Raw genomic sequence first — 26555 nt, 5'->3', positions numbered from 1 at the left:
GACCTCTCCACCCTCACCAGAGCCGTGTTCCTGCTCCTCCTCCTCCATCTCATTGCTTCCATCCCCCTCACCCCTCTTGGTCATGGCTGTGGCGTTGCCAGTGCCGATTAGCCAAACCACAGCCCAGAGACCTTCCCACCCTCTCCTGAGCCCTGCTCTTGCTCCTCCCCACAGGAGCAGCAGTGGTTGACCAGGTCCTTCCTCGCTGCTGCCCTCTCCGCCATGGCTGCTCATTACCCTCAGGCTGCTGAAAAGCCCAGGCCTGTCCCTCGCCCTTCTTTCTTTCTCTCTTCCCTCCCTTCTTTTTCTGTCTTTCTCCTCCACTCACTCTTCCCCTCTGTCTTTCTTTCCCTCCCTCCCTCCCTCTCTCCCTCCCTCTCTCTTCCTTGCCGAGTTAAAAGATCTTGCTCATCTTGTTTCAGCCTCCTTCTCCTGAAGGAGCTCTTTCCTCCCTCACAACTCCTCTCTTCACAGACCGCTGCCAACTATCCACATATATATATACTAGCTGACCCCACACAGCGCATCTGTGAACTAGGACTTGGTTGCTCTCCTTGTCCCCCACCCCAGCCCCTGCTTTATTGCTCAGTGCAGGGGTGTAGCTATAATTGAGTGAATGGGTTCAAAGAACTCGGGCCTCAGTTCCTAAGGGCTGCCAGCTCCACCCTCCCTATTTTCTTCATTATCTCCCTCACTCTGAGGGGCTGCCAGAGGGAGAGAGAGAGAGGTGAACAATGGCTCCCTCTCCCTTAGCTACACCCCTGGCTAAGTGTCAGCCACCCATTCTCAGCCGCCCCCTCCCCACCACTCACTCCCCCCTCCCTGTCATCCACTTGCCCCCTACCTGCTTGCTTACTCACTTGCCCCCTTGCCCCCTCCCCACTCGTTCACTCACCCCCACACTGCCCACTTGCCCCCTCCTCACCTCTCGCTTACCTGCTCACACCTTCCCCACCGCTTGCTCACTCCCTGCTCACTCACTCACTTGCCCTTCCCCACAGCTTACTCATTCACTCTCCCACTTGCCCCTCCCCACTGCTCACTCACACTCTTGCACTCCCCCCACCGCTCACTTACTCCCTGCTCACTCACTCACTTGCCCTTTCCCACCACTTACTCACTCACCCTCCCGCTTGCCCTGCCACTCGCTTATTCCCTGCCCGATCACTCATTTGCCCCTCCTCACCGCTCACTCTTTCACTCTCCCACTTGCCCTGCCGCTCACTCACTCCCTGCCCACTCACTCATTCGCCCCTCCCCACTGCTTGCTCACTCACTCACTCGCCCCTCCCTGCTGCTTGCTCATTCACTCGCTTGCCCCCTCCCCGCCTCTTGCACCTTCCCCGCCACTTGCTCACTTGCTTGCCCCCTCCCCACTCACTCACCCACCCCCTGCCCGCTCACTCCCTCAACCTTTCCCCGCTCACTCCCTCAACCCCTCCCTGCCGCTCACTCACTCACTCACCCCCTTGCGGCTCCTCTTCCCAATCTGCATATGGAATCCCCACTGACCAATCACCACGGTGCTTCTGCTGTTACCTCCGATAGGTAAAGCACTGTGTGGGCGGGCCTTGCCACATACATCCTTAGTGTATTATATAGATAGATTCTTCTCTCCTCTACAATCAAGCACATCTTCCAACCAGTAACAGTTGCATTCCAACTTATCTTAACCATCACAGGCTCCTCCTCCTTATTTGCATATGGAATCCCCACCGGCCAATCACCACAGTGCTTCTGTTCTGTTACCTCCAATTGGTAAAACTGTATGGGCGGGGCTTGCCATGTACGACCTTAGTGTATTATAGATAGATAGATATATTCTTTAAGATTAGTTGGCTAAACCACCAGGAGCTTTCCCAGGCAGCAGGCTTTACTGTGGGTTTACTGCAAGGCTGTACAGCAAGTTTGAATTTGCCCCCCAAACCCAAAGCAAACAGTGGATTTTTTTTTTACCTGGACATAAATTGGGCTCTGCTCCAATGCTCAATGAAAATCCCAAATCGTGTGTGAAGTGCTTCCCATGGATTTTGGCATGAATCTTACCAATGTGCGAATGCATACCCTCCATTCCAGTGGGAAAGCGAGCTGAACACCCCCTCTGGAAATGCTCCAGGAGTAGAAATGTGTACTGTCTCTGGGCTAACAGATTGTGCTAAGAAAACCTAGGATTCACAAAGTTGCTACGGCTTTCTCTTCACAGGCATATGTGCTCCCTGAATTAGGCTAGAGAAGACTTTGAGACACAATTTTCATATAACCAGAGACATCCTCAGGGATGCATTTATATTTCATTGCAATATAGATTATATATGCAAAGAATTGTTTAGCCATTGTCAACACTATTTCCCACATTTTAGAATGTATTTTATTAAAGCTTTCATTAAACATAGAATTTAACTCAATTATGCCTTGCAAAAAGAAGACACAATGCAGTAGTTATTAAAAAACAAACACAATCATTTTGGAACAAAACTTGCTGAAGCAGATGCTTGCACAAGACTAATTAGGGCATTAATATAATAAACAATTCAAATATGATTTACTCTGCATAATATACAGCACAAAACCAGAGAGAGGCCATGAGCAGTTTCCATTCAGACAAACAGACTCTACCCAAGTTGATGCTTTTTAACAACCCCAATTGTTAAAATTTGACTGTTTCTCATTTAAAAACATTTGACTGTTTCTCATTTAGAACTTTGCAGTTTATAAATTAATATAACACCCTTTCCCCAGTCTGAACCTCGACAGCAAAGCATATGACTCAGTATAAGGGTCCAGTTTCCAGCATCCTGGGAACAGAAGTGCACCTAGCTAATTTTGGAGCCTGGACCTACCTGTAAAGGCCTTTGAGGGCCCCGCCACACACACACACACACACACACACACACAGACAGTATTTTTAACATGTGGGTTCTTGAAGACATAAACAGCAAATGTAAGAATATAAAACAGCTATATTTATGCAAATGTGCATTAGCAGAAACATTTCAACACACAACTTAACATATTCCTACCCGACACATTTCTTTCCCCACTCCCCCCTCTGTCCCTAAAGCAGAGGTCACGCCTGGCCGCCCAGCACAATGGCAGGCCAGCACCACCCAGGACAGATTGAGGGAGATGTGGAGGCCCCAGAAGGTATGGAGGCCCTGGACTTTGGCCTGGAAGTCCAGGGGTTAGAGCGCCTCTGCCTGGGAATAATTCCCAGAAGAGTAGCCATGTTAGTCTGTTGCAGCAAAAAATGACTATGAGTCATGTAGGCCCTTAGAGACATGCCAAACATTTATTGTAATGGAAGCTTTTGTTGACGATGGTCCACTTCATTAGATACATGAAGTATTTCCCTCAGTCAGCAGGTATTTGGTTATTTAATTATTTGTTTGTTTGTTTGTTTGAAACATTTAATATACTGCCCACTGTGAAGACTCTGGGCAGTATTCAAAAACATGCAAAGCAAGACAACATTAAAATTACATTCTAAATTAAAAACTAAAGTAATTAACAAAAAAAGAAAAAAACAAATATGTAAACTACAGGGCAAAAGCCTGGAGAAAAAGAAAAGTCTTCAATAGAGGTTTAAAAATCAGTAAGGAAGGGGCTAAATGAATCTGAAGGGGAAGAGAGTTCCAAAGATCTGGGGCAGCAACTGAAAAGGCCCTTTCACGGGTCCTAGTGCCCTGAACCTCTCGGAAATCAGGGATCGACAAAAGAGCCATCTGAGATGATCTGACTGGATGGGATATAACTGGATGGGAGAGGTGGGTCTGTAGGGAGACAGGTGTCAAACCCTGCAAGGCTTTGGTCATGAAATACCTCCACCATATATAGGAAGCTGCTGCCGTATATCGAGTCAGATCATTGGTCTATCTAGCTCAGTCTTGTTTATACTGACTGTCAAGCCATTTTGCTTCACAGTTTACAGGGTTTTCCCCCTGTGCATTAAAGTATGTCTATAGATATACCTGCAAACTGAGGGCAATACTTTGTGCCTGCATGTAGTGATGGGATCATGAGACAAGGTTGGAATTCTGTTGGTATATCACCCTGTCTAACAGTCTCCCTGCCTGAGCTGCTTGAGGTTGTCTCGGATGTGGCATTGAGGACCCCACGGCAGTTAGTCCTGGGGGACTTTAATGTCCATGCTGAGACCGCCTTTTCTAACGCAGCTCAGGACTTCATGTCCTCCCTGATGACCATGGGCCTGTCTCAACTAATTTCTGTCTCACACATGTGGCAGGCCATACACTTGACTTAGTCTTTTGGGTCAATGATGGACAGTGGTGCTCCATGGATAGTCTAGGAGGCTTCAATACCATTATCATGGACGGATCACTATCTGGTGAAGACTGGACTGAGGGTGGACCCAAGACACCTCTGCAGGGGTGTGGGACCAGTTAAGATGGACTGCCCTGGAGGCTTATGGATCCTAATGGATTCCTGATGGCTCTGGGGGAGTTTCCTGCTGAGAGAGTGGACGATCCTGTTGATGGCCTGGTCTCCCTCTGGTATGAGGAGTTGGGTCAGGCGACTGACATGGTTTCACCTAGGCATCCTCTCCCGACCCACTGAGCCCAAGTGACTCCCTGGTATACAGGTGAGTTGTGGACAATGAAGCAGGCTGGTAGATGGCTTGAGCATCGTTGGTGGAAAACTCAGAATGAATGTCACCGAACACAGGCTAGAGCCCATCTTAGGGCCTACTCTATGGTGGTGATGGCAGCAAAGAAATTCTACTTTTCCGTCACCATTGCATCTGCTCAATGTTGTCCAGTAGAGCTTTTTTGAGTGGTTTGGGGCCTCCTAGGTGAGGACCAGGTGGAGTGGTTTAGCACAATCTCTTCCCTGGGAAGGTGCTGTAGCTTAAAGGAGCCTTGCTCAATTTTGCAGGCTTTGACTACAGCAACTTTGAGGAGCCTATACTTGGACTAGCAGGTTCTCAAGGGACTTCTTTGAATCAGAGGATGAATGCAGGGCTACAACCTTCAGTCATGTCAGGGTATTTAACCTGGTTCCCCTAGTTCCCATGGTGCAGGGAGTTCTGGCAAAATAGGGTCAACCAGGATCCGGATTGTGGAAGCTTTCCATCCTGTCTCCTCCACTGGGCCATCTAATCCAATTCCCCAGTTCCAGATCCAGGATCATGTCAATTTATTTAAGTGGACTCTAGCCTATAAAAGCTTGTGCTACAGTAAATTTACTTGTCTTTGAAGTGATACAAGACTCTCTAGTGTTCATCATTCTGGGAATGCTCTCCCAATGAATGTCCACTCTTTGACATCTGTGGCTGCTATTAGAAAAAAAACAATTATTTGTTCAGACTTTTAACCCTTAGGCTGCCAAGTCCCTCAGCTTCTATTGTATTTTTTAATGGTGGTTGTTCTTTTGATATTCTTCGGTTTTTACTATTTAACTGATTTTAAGGTTTTAAATGGTTCTTGTGGAATTTTATTGCATTTTAAATTTTGTAAACTGCTTTGGGATACTTTATGAAAGGTGGTATAAAAACAGAACAATCAATCAATCAATCAATCAATAGAAATGTTCCTCTACAATGTCCTTGTGCCTTGCATGGGGCTTTGGTGGAAGGTCAGACAGATAACTAAGAAAGAAGGGACCAAAGGAGCTAATAACAGCTTCTTGAGCCTCATGTTTCCCTGGTGCCAGGGGCGTAGGATTAATGGAGCAAGCGAGGACAACTGTCCCCCAGCCACCAGTAGGGGTGTGCACAAAATCGGGTTGTCTGATTGTGTGCACAAAATTGGATTGACTCGAACCAGACTGGGCATATCCAGTTTTGTGCACCTCGACCCCCACCCCCCCGGTTAGGTTCGGGTTTGGAGTTCACGAGTCAATTTTTTAGATATAGATATAGATATAGATATAGATATAGATACACACACAGAGAGAGAGAGAGAGAAATAGAACTCACCACCACCACTCTGGGGGCTTCTCCAAGGCCAGGGGAGGTCTCTAGGAGTGCCCCCTCCACTACCAACCTCCATTATATTTCAAATCCCCCAGTGAGGGCTCTCTTCGTCCTGTTCCATGCCTCACCCCCATGATGGTGGCCATTTTGGAGAATGCTGTGCATGCCCAATGGGCCTCTGCATGGCCTGGGTGACCTAGCCACTCAGAGGCCCATTGGGCATGCGCAGCAGCCTCCAAAATGGTCACCGCAACAGGGGTGAGGCCCAGAACAGGATGAAGAGAGCCCAAACTGGGCAATTTAGAATATAATGGAGTTGGGGGGGGGGGCTTCTGGAGACTCCCCCCCCATGTGGCCTTGGAGAATCCCCCAGAGCAGCAGTGGTGAGTCCTATTTCTGTAGTAGTAGTAGTAGTTGTAGTAATAATTTTTAAACTCATGAACCCCCCCACACACAACAGGCTGGTGGGTATGGCTTGATATCGAACTGAACCGGGGGGGGGGGACCGGTCCGGTATTGAGCCATCGAACCAAATCAGTTCGATGTCAAACAGGTTAGTTTCAGAACCTGTTCACACATCCCTAGCTGCCTGTCAGGCCTTTGTTCATGGAAGAGGAGTTGGAAGCAGTTAATTTACCTGAGGATCCCGAGGGCCAACTTAGTGATCAGAGGGAGGAAGCACTCGAGGAGGGCTTGGTGCACGAGGCAGAGCAGTGTGACGGATCCCAGGAGGAACTCTCGCTGCCAGTGTATTCTCCCAGGGCACGCAGGCACGAGAAGTGGCGTGAGCAAATCAGGGAGCTGAGACGCAGCAGTCGCTTGCAGTGTGCACGAGACTAATTGACGGCGGCTGACTGGGTGGAGCACTGGTTGATTCCAGCTGGCAGCCTGCTGTAAATCTTGCAGCTTCACTCTGCTGCGCTGCTGGAGACAACTCGTCAGACAGCCTTGATACCTCCCTCCATGACGCCTTGGACCCTTGGACTTGGGGTCACTGGAATCTGGTGAGCAACCTTGGTTGTGGGGGAATGCAGGTTGAACTTGGTGCCCGGTAGTGGCTTGTTCTCTTGTGCTTTTTACAGATGCTGGATGAAAACCTTGTGCCTGCCTGAAAGAAGTATTATAACCGGAGACATCTCTTTGCCTGCTGCTGCATCGAAAATTAAGGATGGCTCATCGAGTGTGGTGGCTTTAAGACACCACCATGACCTGTGTGGAGCCACCAAGGCACCCCCTTGGCCAGGCACCCCCTTGCCCCCTCCTGCACCCAGCCAGCAAACAAAGCATGCACTGGCTGGGCACGCGAGGGGCACCCCTCTTCTCCTCAGCTGGTGTTTCACTTAAACACTATCTGGGCTAGAGGAAAAAGCCCAGCCAGCCAGCATTTCAATGTAACCATGACTGGTGAAGATGAGAGAAGGTCCAGACAGAAGGTCCAGACAGTGGCCCCTCCCCTGTGTATGATGTCAGATGCAGGGGGTGGGCCACTACTGGGGACAGGGCCTATCGGCCCTTGCAGAGCTTCCCTAGTCAGTGGTCTGTGGAGCCAGAGGGAGGGTCGAATCAGGCGGCTCCCAGGAGCTGGGCGGCCTAGGTTCTTTGAACCCATCTTCCCTATTATAACTCCAACCCTGCCTTATCATACCTGTTCTTAAGCCATTGCATTGGCTGCCGGTGTGTTTCCACATGAAATATAAAGTGCTGGTTATCAACTTTAAAGCGCTGAGTGGCTTAGGCCCAGGTTACCTGAGATAACTCCTTTCCCTGCAAGATCTCCACCTCTCATTAAGATTATCAAGAGTGGTCTGTTTTCAGGTGCCACCAGTTCATCTGGTGGCAACCTGAGATTGGGCTTTCCTAGTTTTGCCCCTAAGTTGTGGAACACACTCCCCATTAGTATAAGAGGCTTATTGTCTTTGGAGACCTTCGCAAGAGCCCTTTTCAGCCTGGCTTTTAATAATATTTAATTGGTTTAAAATGGTTTTTTAAACGAGTTCTATATTAATATTTTACCTGCTTTTATTTTATGTTTTATGTGGGTTTTTTGGATGTGAACCATACTGGGATGGGCGGTATATAAATGAGACAAATAAATAAAATAAAATAAAATAAGTATTACTGACAGTTATTATAACAGAAATGTGCAGAGGTGTTTTCTTCTAATAACTACACCAGTTTTGCTTTTCCCTGTAGGCATACAGGTGTCTGTACACACATATAAATGCTTTTGTATAAATGGCCAAACAAGCATTCATTTTAAAAGTGAACCTAATTATAGCCTCCTGAAATGCAGAATACAGATAGGAAGTATACTACTGTATGCCCATTGACATGAATAACTGTATGTGTGTAAAGGTAGAGTGTGCTGTCTAGTTGGTTTCAGCTCCTGGTGACCACAGAGCCCTGTGGTTGTCTTCAGTAGAATACAGGCGGGGTTTACCACTGCCATCTCCCGTACAGTATGAGATGATGCCTTTCAGCATCTTCCTATATTGCTGCTGCCCGATGTAAGTGTTTCTCATAGTCTGGGAAACATACCAGCAGGGATTTGAACCGGCAACTTTTGGCTTGCTAGTCAAGTCATTTCCCGCAGCGCCATTAGTTGGCCCTATATATGTATACATTGTAAAACAGATCGTATATGGGTTGAACATAAGTGTGAATAGAGCTGGGGTGCTCTTATGCTGCTGCCTTGAGTTAATTGATTGACTATGTCGAACCAAAGTAACTGCATGGTATATAAAAAAATAAAGATGTAACAAAAAGAGCACAGGGGAATAATTTCTTTGAAATAACAAGAGAGCAACCTCTGCTATAAAAATTAGCAAATTTCTTGTCTGACCTGACCTGCTCATTAAAATAAATAAATAAATAAATAAATAAGCCAGAGGACTCTGCAGAATCATTTTCTCTAAATAACAGGTGTGCTCTGACTGACCTGTTCAGATAAAAGAGAAATAAACATGAAGGGAGAAGTACTGAATGGAAGATAATCATACAAACCATTGAACTTACAAGTGTCCTTAAAATGCTGCTAGTTGCTTTTATATGTGTGCTGTTTGCTTGAATCTGTCATCATCCCTAAAAAATGACATTTTCCCAGGACATTTTCCTCTAAAGAGAAAAAACCAAGAGTGTATTTATCAAGCTGTCAGAGCTTTCCACATTATCCTGTTTTGTATAAACAAACTTGGAGTTCTTTAATATATCTGTTGATTCCTTGTAAACAAAAGGCAAGATCCAGCTGTAATGGATTCTCTCCAAATTCCATTTGATGTGTAAATTGGGAAATAGAGAGTTAAGCATGGGTTTAGATCACTCCTATAGAAATTAAATGTGATTTACTTTGGTTAGATTATGTTCATTGGTAGTGCTGCTCTTGGGTCAATGAAGTGGTGAGAAAGTGCTCAAATTCACGTAGATGAAGGCCATTTTATAGCTAAGATTGGGGTGGAGGAAATTACTCTGTCCATCCTCATTAAATAAGGAAGTGTTGACCCACTTACGGTATTATTACACATCTTCTTTTAGTAGGGAAACGGCCATTTTGCTTTTAGCAGAACATTCATCCTGAAGAAATAAAGCTTATAGGAAAATTCTTCATTTAGTGCCATCCTATGACTGTGCTTTATTATACAGAAACTCCACGAATGCATTGGGAACTGAACATTAGAAATGAACAGGTGGGTCAAAAATATTGGTTAAAGAAAAATAGGATATGCTAAACACACTTTAATTGATCAGAGTTCTCAAACATGGGTCCCCAGATGATGTTAGACCACAGCTCCCATCATCCTCAGACACATTGGTCAAAGGCTATTGTGGCTGGAGATTATGGGAATTATAGTCTAGCAACATCTGGGGACCCAAACTGAGAACCCTGGAGATGAAGGTGTCTGTTGGACTAATCATATTGCATGTTAGGGATCATTAGGAAGGGGACTGAAAATAAGACTGCTAATATTATAATGCCGTTATACAAATAAATGGTGTGGCCACATTGGGAGTGCTGCGTACAGTTCTGATCATTATATTTCAAAAGGGATATTATGAACTGGAAAAGGTAAAGAAGAGGGCAACCAAGATAATCGGGGGCTAGAGTACCTTCCTTATGAGGCAAGTCAATGAGGGGGCTTATGAGAGGGCTTTTTTAGTTTAGGAAAAAAGGCAACTAAGGAGAGACATGATAGAGGTCAATAAAATGATGCATGGTGTGGAATTTTTTCTCCCTCTCTCACAATGCTAGAACCAGGGATCATCCCATGAAACTGATTGCCAGGAAATTTAGGACCAACAAAAGGAAGTATTTTTCCACACATCGCATAATTAATCTATGGAATTCTCTGTCACAGGATGTGGTGATTGCCACTAGCTTGGATGGCTTTTGAAGGTTAGACAAATTTCTATCACTGGCCAGGTCCAGATTGCCAGGTCTAGATAGATAAAAAAGTTGATATCCATCACACACAAATAGTGGAAATAGAGGGCACTTTTCACTAAAAAGGTTTCAAAAATGTCTTTACGTTACATAAAATCTGCTTATGTTTATTGGTATTATATATGCATATTTTGATAAACATTGGTAATTTGAGAATAAATACAACTCACCCCTGTGAAACTGATGACCACCTGAGCTATATGTTTGCTCAGCATGTTGGCTCTGCAACCTGCCACTGAAGCAGAACTTCCCCTCTGGCTTCCCCATTGGATAGATGGTCAGTAGGATGTGGCAGAGGAAGGAGACAGAGGAAGAGAAGCTGCTCATGAGAGCAAAGTATTGTGAGCCAACAAAATGTTCCAGCTGCCCCCCAGAACTTCAGATACCACAACAAATGCAAAAGAAGTTGCATTTAGTTGCTTTCCCCCCCTAATGCCAGGAAGAAGAAAAAGTAATTTGGTACCCCAAATAGTCACATGTCCTCTATACAAATCTCTAGTTGGGAACCCTATAGTGGCTACTAATCTTGATAGCTATAGGCTACCTCCAGGCTCAGAAGCAAGCTCAGAATACCAGTTGCAGGGGGGCAACAGCAGGAGAGGCGGCCTTCCTGCCTCTCTTGCCTGTGGACTTCCCAGAGGCATCTGGTGAGCCACTGTGGGGAACAAGATACTGGACTAGATAGGCCTTGGGCCTGATCTAGCAGGACTGGTCTTATGTTCTGTATAATCTTGAACTGATTGGCAGTTGGCTTGGTTTTCAGATTCTGCTTCTTGGGAAATATCTTGGTATGAAAGAGCCAGTATGGTACCGTGGGTACAGAGAGCTTTGCCTGGGTTTGGATAGGTTAATTGTCTAACCTAAACCATCTTCTTCTTGTAGGTTTTTATTCACATCTTGTTGTTGTTTGTCGTTTTTGCATTTTACTGAAATTTGTCCTCTGTGGCTTAGATTGTCTTGAATGCTTTTATTTGTTGTTTTGTCTATATGTGTTTGTGTTTTTTGATTGATTGATTCCATATCTATCCCACCTTCCTCCGATAATAGATTTCAAGGCAGTATGCATGGGATGTATTGTTAAGAAATATTCAGAATATTTCGATGTATCTTCATGTACCGCTTTTAAACAACAACAACAAAGCAGTTTACATAGCAAAAGAACTGAGCAGATGGTTCCCTTTCCCCAAAGGGCTCACAATATAAAAGGAAAAACAGCGGAGGCACCAAAAACAGTCATTGTACTGGGCTAAATAGGAACAGTACCCTTCTTCCTGCTAAATGTAAGAGAGACACCACAGTAAAAAGTAACTCTTTGCCTAGTTTGCATGGATTTTCTTCAGCAAGGTGGCTGTATTATGCGCCCTCAGACAATGTCCTGGGTTTTGTGCTTTTACTGAATTGTTAGCCACTTGGAGCTTTTCCAGACAGCAGGCTTTACCGTGGGTTTTCTACGAGGCTTTACTGTGAGTTTGAAGTTGCCCCCACAAAACCAACACAAATATTGGATTTTTTTTAACCCTGGATATAAATTGGGCTATGCTCTAATGCACGATGAAAAACCCGAATTGTGTGTGAAGTGCTCCTGATAGCTCGCAGAGACTTTGGGGTAAATTTGGTCGATATGAGAATGCACATCTCCATTCTGGAGGAGATGTGAATGAAAGGCCAGGTGTGAAAAATTTTGTGGAGGCATTATGATAAAGTGGGCTAGAAATCCCTATGTGAATTGACAGTTGATTCATTGGACCCTGGGCAAGTCACTTTTTCTTACTCTCAATTTTCCATCCAGAAAATATTGAAATATTCAGGATTGCTGTGGGACTCTCTGTGTCACCCGCCCTCAAAATAATTTCAAAATTCTTATTTTGAAAAAGAATTCCAAAATAGGTATGGCATGCATCCTTTATTGAATATGCATCTCTTGATATAGCCATATCAAAACTTTTGAATTACACAGATCTCTCTCTATGAGGCTGTTCAGAGAGGCATGGAGGGTGAAATATGAAATAAATCATACATCTATATCCCACCTCTCCTATTTGGCATAGTTTACAAAACAGTGAAAAAGATAAATTACCAAAAACCATACTACAGTTTAAAAAAGCAAAGTAAAGCAAAACCAAACAAAACATGCACAAAACAAAACAAATAAATAAATGACTAAGTCTGAAGCCTAAATTCAACCCAGCCACCGCCACTCTCTCTTTCGCAAGCGCGGAGTACTAAATTTGATGACAGAGGGCGCAAGAGAGCAACAAGCCCAGCGCTGAAGAATCGATGAGACTACAAGCTCCAGAAATCCGTGATGCCGGTTCCTGCCAATCATACGAGAGCGCCGCGGCGCGAGGCCTCCTGGGACTTGTAGGCAAGGGCAGCCTGAAGAGGCGGCACGGCAAGCCGTCGAGCCCAGCCCAGTGGGAGGGACAAGCGCCAGAGAAAAGGGGAGACAGGTACCGTGCGGGCGGCCCTGCCGGTGGAAGCAGCCGGGGAAGAGGGAGGCGGGAAGGGGGTGGCGGTGGCAACAGGCCCCCTGGGGCAAGGCGGAGGCCCAAAGGAGCCGGCGGCGTGTGCGTGTGTCGGCTGCCAGGAGAGGAGAGCGGCCGGCCCTGGGATTGCAGCTGGAGGGAGCGTGCGCTGAGCCTTTGCAGCAAAGGGGACGAGGCACGAGGTGTGCTGCTTTTCTTGGCGGGGCTGGGAGTCCTAGCATGTAAATCTCTGCACCAGTTCCGTTCGGAGCAACAGCGGGGGCTGGTCGAAGGAAGCCGCCTCTCCCCCCGCCATCCCGTGCTGCACCTTCTTCACACGTCCCGGGTTTGCCTGCTGGCAAACGCCGTCCCCCCGTGGCCTGCCAACTCACGCCCGTGTGCCAGTAGCAGACCACCGGCCTCCCCCGCCCCGCTCCCCTTCCCCCAAAGCGGAATGCCCCAAAGTTGCACTGAACTGTAGCAGAAGAAAAGGCAGAGCACCACCAGCAGCAGGGGAGCAGACCTGGCCGTGGTGGAGACCGGTGCGATCGGGGAAGGGAAAGGCTGAATGGCCGCCAGTTGGAACCTGGTGGGACCCTGTAGTCTTGTGTTCTCCAGGATTGCAAGGCGATCTGCCGGTCGCGTTCCTCCCGGGATGGCCAGACACTGGCCTCGTTTTAAAGTATGTGTTTCCTTATTTTAGGAACGCATCACTCTGGGGAGCATGCAGGAATATATTAGTGCAATATAAACCCGCCCCACCCCCGACCTTTTAAAAAACCCCTCTCTCCGTCCATCTCTGCCCATTGAAAGGGACTGGCAATCCCGGTTTATTCCTGCCGCTCTGGTCTGCTTCCCCTCAGCTGCCGTTGTTCTCTGGGATCCTACTTCAGACCATGTGCCATTCTGTTCGGTGCCAGTTGTGCTGCCCGTGTATGTCTCCCTCCTAAATGCCATTGGGATGTTCGTTGTTCCTAGTTTCTCAGTGGGCATTTTGCCTTGTGCCATTTGCATCATGTTACTTTTCGGTCTTTGCTCCTAGCCCTTATGCTTGCCTTGCACTGTTCTGGGCTGTAGCAGCAGGAGAAGGTGTTCTAGCTGGATTTGCATGAGCAGCGAATGAACTGATTTACTGCCCTACTTCTTCAGAGCCATCCCTGGGCACAGGGAGCGAATGCCCGAGGAGACAGAAGAATCCTCTTTGTGTGCTAGCTTGCCTGCACTTGTTTTTCTTCTCTCTCCCCAGCCAGGCTGCGAGAGTGCTTTGCAGTAGCACTTGCTCTCTCACTGCTGGCTGTGTAATGCTACTCTCTCTCATGTGCTGATGCTTGCTGTCTTGCAGCTGATCGTCTTCAGCTGTCCATCTGGGAACTGCATGCTTCTGGGAAACAGCAGGAGCAGGAACAGGAGGCAGATGAGATAAGGCTGCCCTCGATTGCACAGGAGCGTGTGCTGATCTGAGACGACTTCACATCAGAGCCACCTCAGCCATCTGTGACTGAGCTCCCTGAAGCAGTGGTGGACGAGGCGGAGGCGGCAGCAGCTCTGGCAGCGGCTAACCCTGCCCTCAGTGGGTTTGTATTACCAGAGCATGCACTGATTTGCTGCCTTGTCTTTAGACCCATCCCAATCGTCAGGGTGTGTGGTGCATGGTGTGGGGGGGAGCCACTGCCTCTGTAATAAATGATAGAGGATACAATGACTTTGCTGTCTCTGTTGGGTCGGATCATGCGTTACTTCTTGCTGAGACCAGAGACCCTCTTCCTGCTATGCATCAGCCTGGCCCTATGGAGCTACTTCTTCCATACGGATGAAGTGAAAACCATCGTCAAGTCCAGCAGGGATGCTGTGAAGATGGTGAAGGGCAAGGTGGCAGAGATCATGCAGAATGACCGGCTCGGGGGTCTGGATGTGCTGGATGCTGAGTTCTCCAAGACGTGGGAGTTTAAGAACCACAATGTGGCTGTCTACTCCATCCAAGGCCGGAGAGATCACATGGAGGACAGATTCGAAGTGATCACTGACCTGGTGAACAAGACCCATCCTTCCATATTTGGGATATTTGATGGGCACGGAGGAGAGGCAAGTTTCAAGCTGTTTGTTTTGGATGATGGGGTTTTGCTCCAAATGTTTTTTATAACTTGCAGCTGTTTGTGGGGGGCAGTGAGTGTGTTGGCTTAAATAGGTGCATCTTGAGAACACGAAGAAAAGCTAGATCCTCTATCGTAAAAACTACAGGCAGAATATCCTGACAGTATTTACTGTGAACACAAACTTACTCACAGTAAGCTCCTGTAACCAAGCTGTTGGGCTTAAATGATGGTTTCTATTAAATAGTGAATTTGGCAGAAACTGTAATTGTAAGCTAAATGAATAATTTTGTTACAATAGAACATATTTTTATTGCAAAAAAGTAAAGAGTTTGGAGAAGATGCCTGGTATTTCCTTGTTTTATCTTATGTTTGAAAGCTGACTTAACTCCCCCCCCCTGCAAACTAGGAGTTATGGCTCCATGTTCTTGTTTGTCTTTTATTTCTCTGACCCTTAGAAGTTTCTTCTTTGTTTACACTGCTTTCAGTAGCCTCTCTTGTTTGCTGAGACAGGCTGTTTGCCTTGGATAGCAGCACAAATGCTGTGTTTAGCTTTCCCTCTGTGTGTATGTGTGTGTGTTTCTGTCTCTCTGTCTTTGCAGTGCACACACAGTAAAGTTGTTGTTGCTTTTTACAGTCATAAGAGAGGGGCAAAAAGGTTGACTTCATGACATTCTAGCTGCACACCTATTATCCAGGTTGGGTCAGTCGGCAATATGATATGGGGGCTTTCTTTTCGTTTAGTTTTGTTTATGTTTGAAGAGTTGCAGGGAAGTGGCAGAGGTGGTGCTGGGAGGCATCATGCTAAAGTTAAACAGAATGCTTCACACCAGCTGAAGCACTTGGCATGTGTTCTTGTTTTTATTTGCTGCGGTGTTATGATATGAGGGTCTCTGGCTTTCCTACAGCTGTTCTGACAAGTCAAACTTGCTAGGAAAGCTCTGACGGCGATCAAGCACAAACTAGGCTCCCCAAGGATAGCAGCTGTTCCTATAACTCCTGGTACGCTGTGCTTTCTTGCCACCTTTCTATGCATTTGTCACTAGGGGGAAATGGCCTCTCATAGTCTAATCTTATGCATGGTTATTCCAAAGCAAGCCCCACTGAATTCAGTGGGACTGCTGCCCAGGAAATGTCTGTGAGATGTGCATGAGCCCACACTTCTAGGGGTAGTTGGGTCGAGAAATCAGCATCACTGTAATTTTGTTTGGAGAACAGCAGCCCACTGTGTGTGTAAAAATCAATTAATTTATTCAGTTTGGTGATTTTCTGTAAAGCTAGACATGCTTTGTTTTCAGAGGAGGAAAGGGAATGTTTTGTGTATTCCAGTGCCTGGAAATAGGAACATGGGAAGCTGCCTTATATTAAGTGGGAGCGTTGGTCCATCTAGCCTTGTATTGTCTGCACTGACTGGCAGTGGCTCTTCAAGGTTTCAAGCAGGAGTCTTTTCCAGCTCTAGCTGGAGAAGTCAGGGATTGAATGTGGGACCTTGTGCATGCTAGCAGATGCTCTCCCACTGAGCTACGGCCTCATCACTTAAGGAGAGTATCTTACAGCAGATAGTGCTCACATGAAGTCATTCATCCAAATGCAAGCCAAGGCAAGTCCTGCTTAGCAAAATGGGGCCGTTCATACTTGCTACCACATAGGAACACAGGAAGCTGCCATATACTGAGTCAGACCACTGCTCTATCTAGCTCAGAATTGTCTTCAGACTGGCAGCGGCTTCTCCAAGGTTGCAGGCAGGACCCATTGAGTTCAGTGGAGCTTTTTCCCAAATGATTATGCATAGGGTTGCAACTGTAGCTCTCATCTGCAAGCCCCATTGAAGTGAATGTGAACTGTGCAAGAGCAGAGCGGCGTCCTTGGGCAGGTCTCTTGCATTTTGATGTGTCTTTGCTCCAGAGAAATCCGTGGTAGGTTGCTCCCCTAATTAATCTGTATTACAATTTGTACCTTAGTACCCTTTTGAAAACTACCTATTCTTCCTCTAGCCTGCCAGAAAATACACCCTGCCTCTGAATTGGGTGTAATATGTCTCTGTGAGATATAGCTAAATATTGCATTCTGAGCGATAACAAAATTCAAAATTTTGGCAGAACTATAAGCTGGAAAAAACATTTGGTTGTGGCCATTGTGTGTCTTCCCAGTCACTTCTCCCTCACCCACCCCACTTACACTGGCTAGCCAAACCATGTCTGGAGCAGTGTCTGTATTCCGTTTAAAATTACGGTTCAAAGCATGTTATAAATAGAAGCAGAATACTAGCATTTAGCTTTTGGCTCAGGACGTAATAGCCAAAGTTATGTTGGTGTTTTGTTCCAGATCATACTGTGCATATAGGGTTAAATTGCATTAGTTAATGACTATAGTTGACCTAGGAAAAAATTATTTAATTTTTTTTATAAGATCACAAGGAAGTTTATGCAGTGCATGCGACTTATAGACAGATGGTTATGGTGAATAAAATGTTCAAGACCATTGAAAGCCAATTTAAATGATCTCTCAGCCAGCTTCTTGTGCTTGGAATCGGGTTGGTTAAAGAGTGAAAAAGACATGGATGTTTCCACCCTTTTAAGGCTGTAATCCTATGCACACTCACTTTGGAGTAAGCCCCACTGAATTCATGTTTACCCCATTGCTTCTGAATAAACATGCATCGGATTGTGCTATAATACATGCTCGTGGACAGAATGGGGTTTCATAAGCTCTCCTCTCACAGAGTCTTCCCCATATTCAATAAATTGGGGGGGAGTGGGATTGGACCCACTTCTCAGGCCTCTCCCCCACTTGCCACACATTCAGCTGTCATGAGAAAGGGGGCTGTAACCTCGTGGATGATCAGAGTTTCCACTAGTGTGGTGTACACAGGTACAGCTACTTTTTCATGAAAGCAGGGCATGTGCTTGCCAGGTGGTGTGGCCAGTGGGTTCTTCTGGAGCAAAGCTAACAGGCATAGTCCCAGTTCCACCTCCCCACATTCAGCAAATATGGGGAGGATTTCATGAAAAGAAGGCTGATTTGTGCTCCCCACCGCCCACTACATCTTGAAGCGGAATGCTGAACTAGGTACTGGTAGGTAGTCTGGCTTCTTTCATCTGGAATTAAAAGATATTATCATATTTATGAGGATTTCCCCAAAGAGGAAATCCTGGAGGGGAAAGAACATCAGAGCTGGGAACAGGTTGGAGAATAGGGCAGTTGCCTGTGAGTGCAGTGGTGGGAGAATTGTGATACAAAGAGGGAAAACAAACAACCTGAATGGATCCTGGCTGTACTAGAAAAGTTCCTCCATCTGTAAGGAGGTGGTGAATTCCTGTGTTCTAGGTGTTATAGGAATCACAGCAGTATGTGCTTTCAAAGGTGAAATGGGGAGGGTAGGAGGGGAGAAGAAACTTTCTTGAAGTTTGTATTTATGAAACCTTCCCCTGATACTAGGCAGTGTAATTGAACCAAAGTCTCTAGTATTTGTTTTATTTTAACATATTTTTATACTGCCCCAAACGCAGGTCTCTGGGCGGTTTACAGCAAAACAATAAAAGCAAGTTAAAAGGTTGTATTACACCAACTTTAAAACATAAAACAACATTAAAACTATTAAAAATCATCAAACTATTAAAACAATATCTAATTAAAAGCCTGGGTGAACAAATGTGTATTGATTGCCTTTTAAAAAGTTGTCAGAAAAGGGGAGGCTCTTATTTCAGCAGGGAGTGTGTTCCAAAGCCTTAGGGCAGCAGTGGAGAAGGCCCGTCCCTGAGTAGCCACCAGACAAGCCGTTGGCAACTGCAGACTAACCTCTCCTGATGATCTCAATGGGTGGTGTGGTTCAAAGCAAAGAAGACGTTCTCTTAAATACTCAGGGCCCAAGCTGTTTAGGGCTTTATAGGTTCTAACCAAGACCTTGTATTTTGCCCAGAAACTTATTGGCAACCAGTGTAGATCTTTTATGATGGGTGTGATATGGTATCTCCGAGATGACTCGGAGCCCAACCTGGCTGCTGCATTCTGGACCAACTGCAGTTTCCCATCTACATACAAAGGCAGCCCCACATAGAGTGCATTGGAGTAGTCAAGTCTGGAGGTAGCCAGCAGATGTACTACTGTTCTGTGGTCATTCATCTCAAGAAATGAGTGCAGCTGGCATATCTCTGGCCACTGCCTTAACTTGGGACACCAGGGAGAGGTTTGTGTCCAGAAGTACCCCCAGACTATGTGCCTGTTCCTTCTGGGGAAATGTGATTCCATCAAGAACAGGTGGATCAAAATTGGAGGTAAAGTCTTGTGATGTCATTTGGGATATGTTTGAGCTTGTGGAGGTTCATGATAGGAGGTGGATAGAGTTCTCTGTGGTATAAGTTTGTCATCTTGTTTGCTTGATCCTTGCCCCTCCTGGTCGATTTATTTGGCTGAGGTGTGTGTAAGTTCCTGGGTCCAGGGGCTAGTGAATTCATCACTCAGGGAGGGAGATGTTCCCCCTAGCTTTGAAAGAAACCCAACCACGGAAGGTTGGAGACAGGCCTATATTTACTTACTTACTTAATTTAACATATTTTTATACCAACCAAACTTGCGTCTCTGGGCGGTTTACAATTAAAATAGTTTAAAACATCAAATCAATTAAGCAATTAAAATCATTTAAACATTAATATCATTAACATTAAAATCATTTAAATCCAACATTAAAAATTAAAACCATAAAGCTGATTAAAAGCCTGGGTGAATAAATGTGTCTTCAGTGCCTTTTAAAAAGTTGCCAGAAATGGGGAGGCTCTTATTTCAACAGGGAGCACATTCCAAAGTACAGGGGCAGCAACGGAGAAGGCCCATCCTCAAGTAGCCACCAAACAAGTTGGCGGTAACTGCAGATGAACCTCTCCAGATGATCTTAACAGGCGGTGGGGCTCTTGGTCAGGAAAACATTATCTTAAATACCCAGGGCCTAAGCTGTAGTTGTTTAACTCCATATTTGCTTAACTCTGAGGGATCCAACGCAGGCTTCTTCAAAAGAGGTCTAATAATTGCCTCCTTAAGGCAAGGAGGCATTTATGATCTCTACTAGGCCTTCTACAACAACCCCCCTTGTAGATAGTATAATCCATGTTGGGCAAGGGTCAAGAGAACAGGTGGTAGGCTGCACCATTCCAATCAGCTTGTCCACATTCTCGCGAGTCACAAACTGGAACTGATCCAGCCTGACCACATAAGAGGAGTCACTATACACCTCCGATTCAGATACTGCAGTAAGTATGGGGTCTAAATCCAAATCAGCCCAAATATGAGAGCTTTTATCCACAAAAAACTCATTAAACACATCACAGTAGGTAGTAGCGGGTAATCAAGGGAGAAGGGGCACTTACTAGCTCTCTCACAACCCTGAACAACTCTGCTAGACGTGAACTTGCGGAAGCAATACAGGCTGAAAATAATTGCTTCTTTGCCACCCGTATTGCCAGAGTATAGATCTTCAAATGTGCTCTATGTTATAATCTTTTGGATTCGAGTCGAGTCTTCCTCCACTTGCGCTTCAGCCATCTACCTCACTGCTTCAGCCCCCGTAGTTATTTCGTATACCAAGGGACCAATTTTAAAGTACTGGAGTAGCACCATCTCTTTTAGGTTCTATCTGCATCTATATTATTAATTCTTGAAGATGGACCAGGGAGGATGTGTGGGGATATTGCAAGCCCCACCCCTGCAAGGGTGGGAGGGAGGAGTGCATGCTAGGATCCGGTTGGGGCGGCGGGAGGAGTGGGGAGGTGGGCACAGCCCCGCCACCCCGAGGAGGAAAATGGCAAGGCAGAGGGAGATGACGGCAGCAGGACGGCCTGGCCCTAGCCCCCCGAGGTGAGGCAGTGGCGATGGCGAGGCGGAGAGAGCCGGCAGTGGTGGGAGAGCCTGGCTATGGCCCCCCAGGGTGAGAGTGCGGCGGCATGGGGTAGGGGTACAGCTGGGCCCAGCTAGAGGCGCGGATGCTCTGCTCCTGGGCCCACTTGTTGTAGATTAATTTTTGTGTCTGTGTTTAGTGGAGTTGTGCTTTCATAGCTTACTACTGTTTGAAGTCTGAAATATGGTAAGTTCTGATGTGGGACAGAGCCTTCTTTGTGGTGGTACTGAAGCTTCCCTCAGGAGTCTTGCCTTGGTTGTTCTGAATTGGCTGTTAGAAGCCAGGCTAAGGCAGGTCTCTTCTGTATTTGTGATGGCTGAAATAGAGACAGCTGCTAGGTTATTTTATTCTATTCTAGGTGTGTGTGAGAGAGCATCATTTGTGTGAATGTTCTTGATGTATCACAGACAAGTGATAAGGTGGAAGTTTGCCATTGCCTGACTTGCATTTACACATCTCTAATCTTGCATCTAGTTTGACCCTCCAGTGCTCTGTAGTGACCTCTAGTAAGTCTATGCCATTTCAAAAGTATAATCAATCAGGGATACATGTGCATAGTTGTAACATAATAGTTGAAGCCTGCCATTCTTCAAATCAGTTTAAACTTTGCTACAATGATTTTATTTATTTTCTTTAAAACATTTATGCCTTGACCTCACCAGTTTCTAGATGTCAAAATAGGTAATATATGTACTGCAGAAATTTCAGATTAGAGTCAGCATGTAGGTGGCAAACTATTGTTTTGCTTCATGTACAGTGTCAAAAATCAGATAGGTCTTGCACAGGTCTATCAGTCTTGCCTATTATATGAGAGGTGTTTGATTTTCAGATCTATACTTCATATTAACTTTCTGCATGATCATCATGTCTGCAATCATTTCGTCTTATTTCAGGATACTGTAAGATATTTTAAAGTATGGAATTCTAGAATTGCTAATGAGGTTTCTACAGGTCTTTCATAAACTGGTTTTGCTGAATAGTGCCTCTTGTTTACTTTTCAAATACAAATAGTTCTGTGTGGCTCATCTTTCTTATAAGAGCAAAGTGTCTGCCCTTTTTTTCTAAGTGCTTTAGGCATAAGTGGTTTTCTTTTCCTTTGTTTCTTTTGTGGGTGGAAACCAATGTTTGCATAAAAGCAAATATACAGCATTAGCAGAGCATGAAGTACCTGGTGTGTGTGGTTGACATTTCAAATCCTCCAATTTGTGTAAGCGTTACTTTTGTCAACATTTGCGTTCTTTATTTGAACAATTTGGGAGGGGTGTGGGCAGAAAGCCAGCACAATGAATTCTTTTATAAAGAGCAAAATATTTTTAGTTTTCCCACCCCTTGATCATCGTTTAGTGGATGTTTGTGTTATCTTCTGTATACCCAAATAGGGAAAAATATATTAAATGAGGTTTAATAACTAGTTGGAGTAGTGTACCTCAATTATTGTAAAGATCCTGAGATTATTAAGTGGCTGCTCTGCTGACTTGACTTCAGAGGCCAAGAAAATAACCATGTCAGTTGTTATAACTGACATGTGGAAAGGGTTATCTGGAAAGCCAAATTATGCTCTATGGAGGACAAGAAAGTACTTTTTCCTTTTCCTTTTTCAGAAGCTGGAAGTACCTTGATTACTCTGCCTTGCTTAGTAGTTAGGCCAGTTTAGGCTTGGGCCTGAAGGAGAGCAAATTGCCAACTAGTTAAGCCAGGGCCTTACAAATGAAAGGCCCTGGCTTATTTTTTTCATATTGTTATCATAATAATAATTCATACTGTGATAATATGAAGCCTCTTAAGATCTCCAGGATTGCTTTCAGTAGTCCCTGGAGATTGTTTCAGACTCCAGTCCAATTCTGGAGCGTTGACAACCATAGAGCAAATTTGGCCCTCCAGTTGTTGCTGGACTACAATTTCCATCATCCCTGACTGTGGGCCACTGGTTGGGGATGATGGGAATTGTAGTCCAGCAACACCTGGAAGGCTGAAGCTGTGCAGCCCTACCTAAGCAGCTCCTTGGATCGCAGCCATGAGAAGATTTTAAATAAATTCACCTAGGTCCAGTTTAAACGTAATTCAAGTGTGAACAAAACTTACCTAAGTGGTGAGTGACACGTGCAGTCAGTGTACTATCTCACCTGGGTCAACATGCCTACCTGTACAGTGTTAGCATGCCAGCAGAGCAGATTCCTGGGCCATGAATTCCTGGCATGCTAGTTTGTTGCATGTGTAAAAGCTTGCTACCTGATCTAGCTGTAACACAAGCTGCATAGATCTCCACATGGGTACGTTATTGTGTGTCAACAGAGAAGTATCCATTCTAGACAAGAAGCTTATGGGCTAGTTCAGACATCACTTGGGACCTCAGGTAAAGTATAGGGACATAGGAAGCTGCCATATACCGAGTCAGACCATGGGTCTATCTAGCTCAGTATTGTCTACACAGACTGGCAGTGGCTTCTCCAAAGTTGCAGGCAGGAATCTCTCTCAACCCTGTCTTGGAGAAGCCAGGGAGGGAACATGAAACCTTCTGCTCTTCCCAGAGCGGCTCCATCCCCGGAAGGGAATATCTTACAGAGCTCATACTTGTAGTATGACCCTGCACGACATACCTGAACTTGAGAGTATGTGCTCCCCCATCTGCTTCTGAGTTAGGTTAAAATAAACCATTTGTCATGATGTCCAAACTGACTAATCCTGTTTTATTATAAACTAGTTACTTGAAATAAACCACAATCTGAAACAAGCGTTTGAAGTGAGATACAGAGAGCCCCTTCTCACATGCAGTGAGAAAGAGGTTCCCCTTTTTTGTGGGAAGGAGGCCCCAAAATGCTTACGTTCCCGCAGACAATCCTTGTGACGTCCCTGGGCGTGTGGATCGCCACCCAGATGAGCACCGGCTCCTGCCAGCAGCTCTGAGGGTCGGGGTGCTAAGATGTGCCACCCCGCCGAGCTCCAGTAATGCACCATGCAAGTGCATGGTGCATTATGGAGATCTCTCCTCCCCGAGTCTGCCAGCAGTGGCTGACACACAATCGCTCAAACAGGGTTAGGAGAGCACTCGCTCTCCTAACCCCATTTTGAGGGGAGGCTCTGTAGGTGGGTTTGCCGCTGTGGTGCTGCTGGGATCGGGAGCAACCCCAGCGGTTCACACGCAGATGCAAAACTGGGCTGGGCTCCTTTAGCCTGGCTTTGCATGCCTGTGTGAATAGCCTCAGATTGTGGTTTATTCCAGTTAAGTAGGATAGAAAGGATTTTTTTCTCCCAGTGTTCTTACATTTTAATAGAGAATTGCTGGAAAATTTGGATTGCGAGATCTTGTTGGGGGCGATTTTAATGGAGTAGTTTAATCAGATGGATAGGATCAGCAAAACAGAAATTTCCCATGTTCAATTTCTGAATTCTAAATTCTTTTTTAATAGTTTATATTATAATTGTGTTTTGGATGCCTGATTATTTTTTTAAATACCTGAAACAAAGATTCTGCTTTCTCTCCCCCCCCACCCCGTACTGAATGGTTCGTAAACCTGTTTGTTTATGTGTTAAGGGAAAATCCTCTGGAACCTTGCCCTCCTATTTAATTCAGTTCCTTGCTTTCACCCTTTCATCAGATTTGATAGAGAATGGGGCATCTTACTGAACTAAAGAGGACATGGTTCCCGCAATAGAACTCTTTTCCTGACACAATTGAGTCAAATTCAACGATGGGTGTGTGCTCAAATAAGTTTTTTATTCATGATCATGAAGGCACAGTACAAGTAAAAATAAAAGTTTGACAGGCACAGCGCCCCAGAGGTATGCAGTTGCTAGTTTATATAGATTTTTAAAAGCAAGCAAATCAGTCAATCCTACAATACATGTCCTTGTAATTGAACAGATGTTTTCATGTGGTTCCAGTTAGCCTTGGACATGAGCTACTGTTTGGCCTGTCCACTCTCCCTACTCCTTATCAGTATCTTCTGGTGCCAGCTATGTTTCTTTTTCTGCTGAGTGGGGAATTTGTCTCAGGACCTTGGCTACATAAGTATCTCTTGTCAAGCTCTGGTATTTGCTAACTCTTGGCCGAGGGGCCTCACATTCTTAAACAATCTTGTTCAGGCCTACTGGCCCTACGTTCTGTTAGGAGCCTGAACCAAACTTTTATACACTTATTTGTGAGCCTGGATTAAACATTTCTATATCATATGTGTGTGTTTGTTTTTACTTCCCTTCCTACAACACAGGAGGGCTTGAAGGACTGCATTGATCCACATATGTATATGTATGCAGATCATATCTTGGCATTTATTGAATTGCCAGTGGGAATAAGGAAGAAATTTGGCAAGAATTGGCAGTTAGGTAATTTATTGCTTCATAGTAAAGAAGCTTTACAACATTTACTAATCTCTTTGGGAGAAATTTCCAGATAATAATACTCTAAATATAAACTCGGTGAGTTTGTGGGAGGCATCTAAAGCTGTAATAAAAGAAGTGTGTATACAAAAAGCATCATATTTAAGTATGCTGCAATTAGTAGACTAGATAAAGAATTTGGAAGCAGAACACAAAATAACTTGTTCAGAGAATATTTACTTAAGCTTAGACGTGAAACAGCTAAATCTTTTGAAGTGTAATCATTCAAAAATCATTATGGTATCTCTGACAAAAGCGTTTGAGTTTGGATCCAGTTGCATTATTAGCACAGTGGCTGGAAAAAAGGCTGAAAACTAATATGATTATAACTTTAAACAAAGGAGAAAAGATCTTTGAGAAATAGTCAAGGAACACCAATCACTTTATTGAATCAAGGTTTTGAAATTTGGACTAGCATGCTAGTCACCCAGTTGAACAATATTATACATAAGTTACTGACCCAGGTCAAACAGGATTTATCAGAAAACAATCTTTCAGTAAAACATATAAAGTAATTGAACATTGTGGATGATATTAATCTACAAAAGCATGTTTTAGCTATATTGTTTTTAGATGCTGAAAAAGCTTCTGATAATCTAGAATATCCATATTTGTTAAAAACATTAAGTATATTTGGAGTTGGAGATAAACCTATAAACAGGGTACACTTGATTTATGAGAGTCTTAGAGCAAGCACAGTAATTTCAAATATACATAATGCAACAGAATCTGATTCATTTCAAATTCATACAGGCTTTCAAGCAGATTGTCCCCTCTCATCATTATTTGCTATGACAATTGAATCTTAGTGAATGCTTTAAGGAACAGTTTAAAAATGGGAAAAGAATTGGCATTCTAAAATTATTCTATATATAGAGGATATTGCAATATGTTTAATTGATCCAGTATAATCTGTGACACATGCTATCAGTACTATTGGGGATGTTGCAGGAGTTTTGTTTTTTTAACGGCATTTTAAAAAAATCTGAATGGACGGCTGATCTAGAAAGATGAGTTAGTCCAACTTTATCAAGTGCCATGGAGGGAAATGCCAGTGAAGTAAATGGGAATCTGAACATCACATGCCATTGATAATATGGTCAAATATAATCATGTTGAACTCATTTAAGAAGTAAAGAGGGATCTATCTGACTGGTCCCAGAAACACCTGTTATGGTTGGGCAAAACAACTGCAGCAAAGATGAACATTGTATTATAAATTTTCTTTTAGATGTTATAAGCATTCCTCTAACTCTTCGATTATAAAATAATGGTAATAACGAGGGGTCTGCCTGATGTTCCTGAGCTACAACTCCTAGCATCCCCAGCCACGTTAGAACCACTGCAATAAAGAATATTAAAATTT

At 44.8% G+C, this 26555-nt stretch overlaps 1 protein-coding gene across 3 annotated transcripts in view; it reads left to right on the top strand.

Moving 5' to 3' along the window:
- The first annotated feature begins 12693 nt into the window (after window positions 1-12693).
- Window positions 12694-26555, top strand: part of PPM1L (protein phosphatase, Mg2+/Mn2+ dependent 1L) — a 312849-nt gene continuing 298987 nt past the window's right edge. Inside the window, exons 1-2 of one of the 3 annotated variants that reach the window (XM_053307876.1) lie at window positions 12694-12820; window positions 14178-14917. In XM_053307876.1, coding sequence (XP_053163851.1) covers window positions 14519-14917 — 399 coding nt within the window. In that variant the 5' untranslated portion in view covers window positions 12694-12820; window positions 14178-14518. The other 2 variants (XM_053307875.1, XM_053307877.1) reach the window with 2 other exon arrangements.

Source organism: Hemicordylus capensis, chromosome 3 (genome assembly GCF_027244095.1).
Source record: "Hemicordylus capensis ecotype Gifberg chromosome 3, rHemCap1.1.pri, whole genome shotgun sequence".
Taxonomy (NCBI): Eukaryota; Metazoa; Chordata; class Lepidosauria; order Squamata; family Cordylidae; genus Hemicordylus; species Hemicordylus capensis.
The sequence above is the reverse complement of the archived record's forward strand: the minus strand, read 5'-3'. Positions and strand labels throughout refer to the sequence as shown.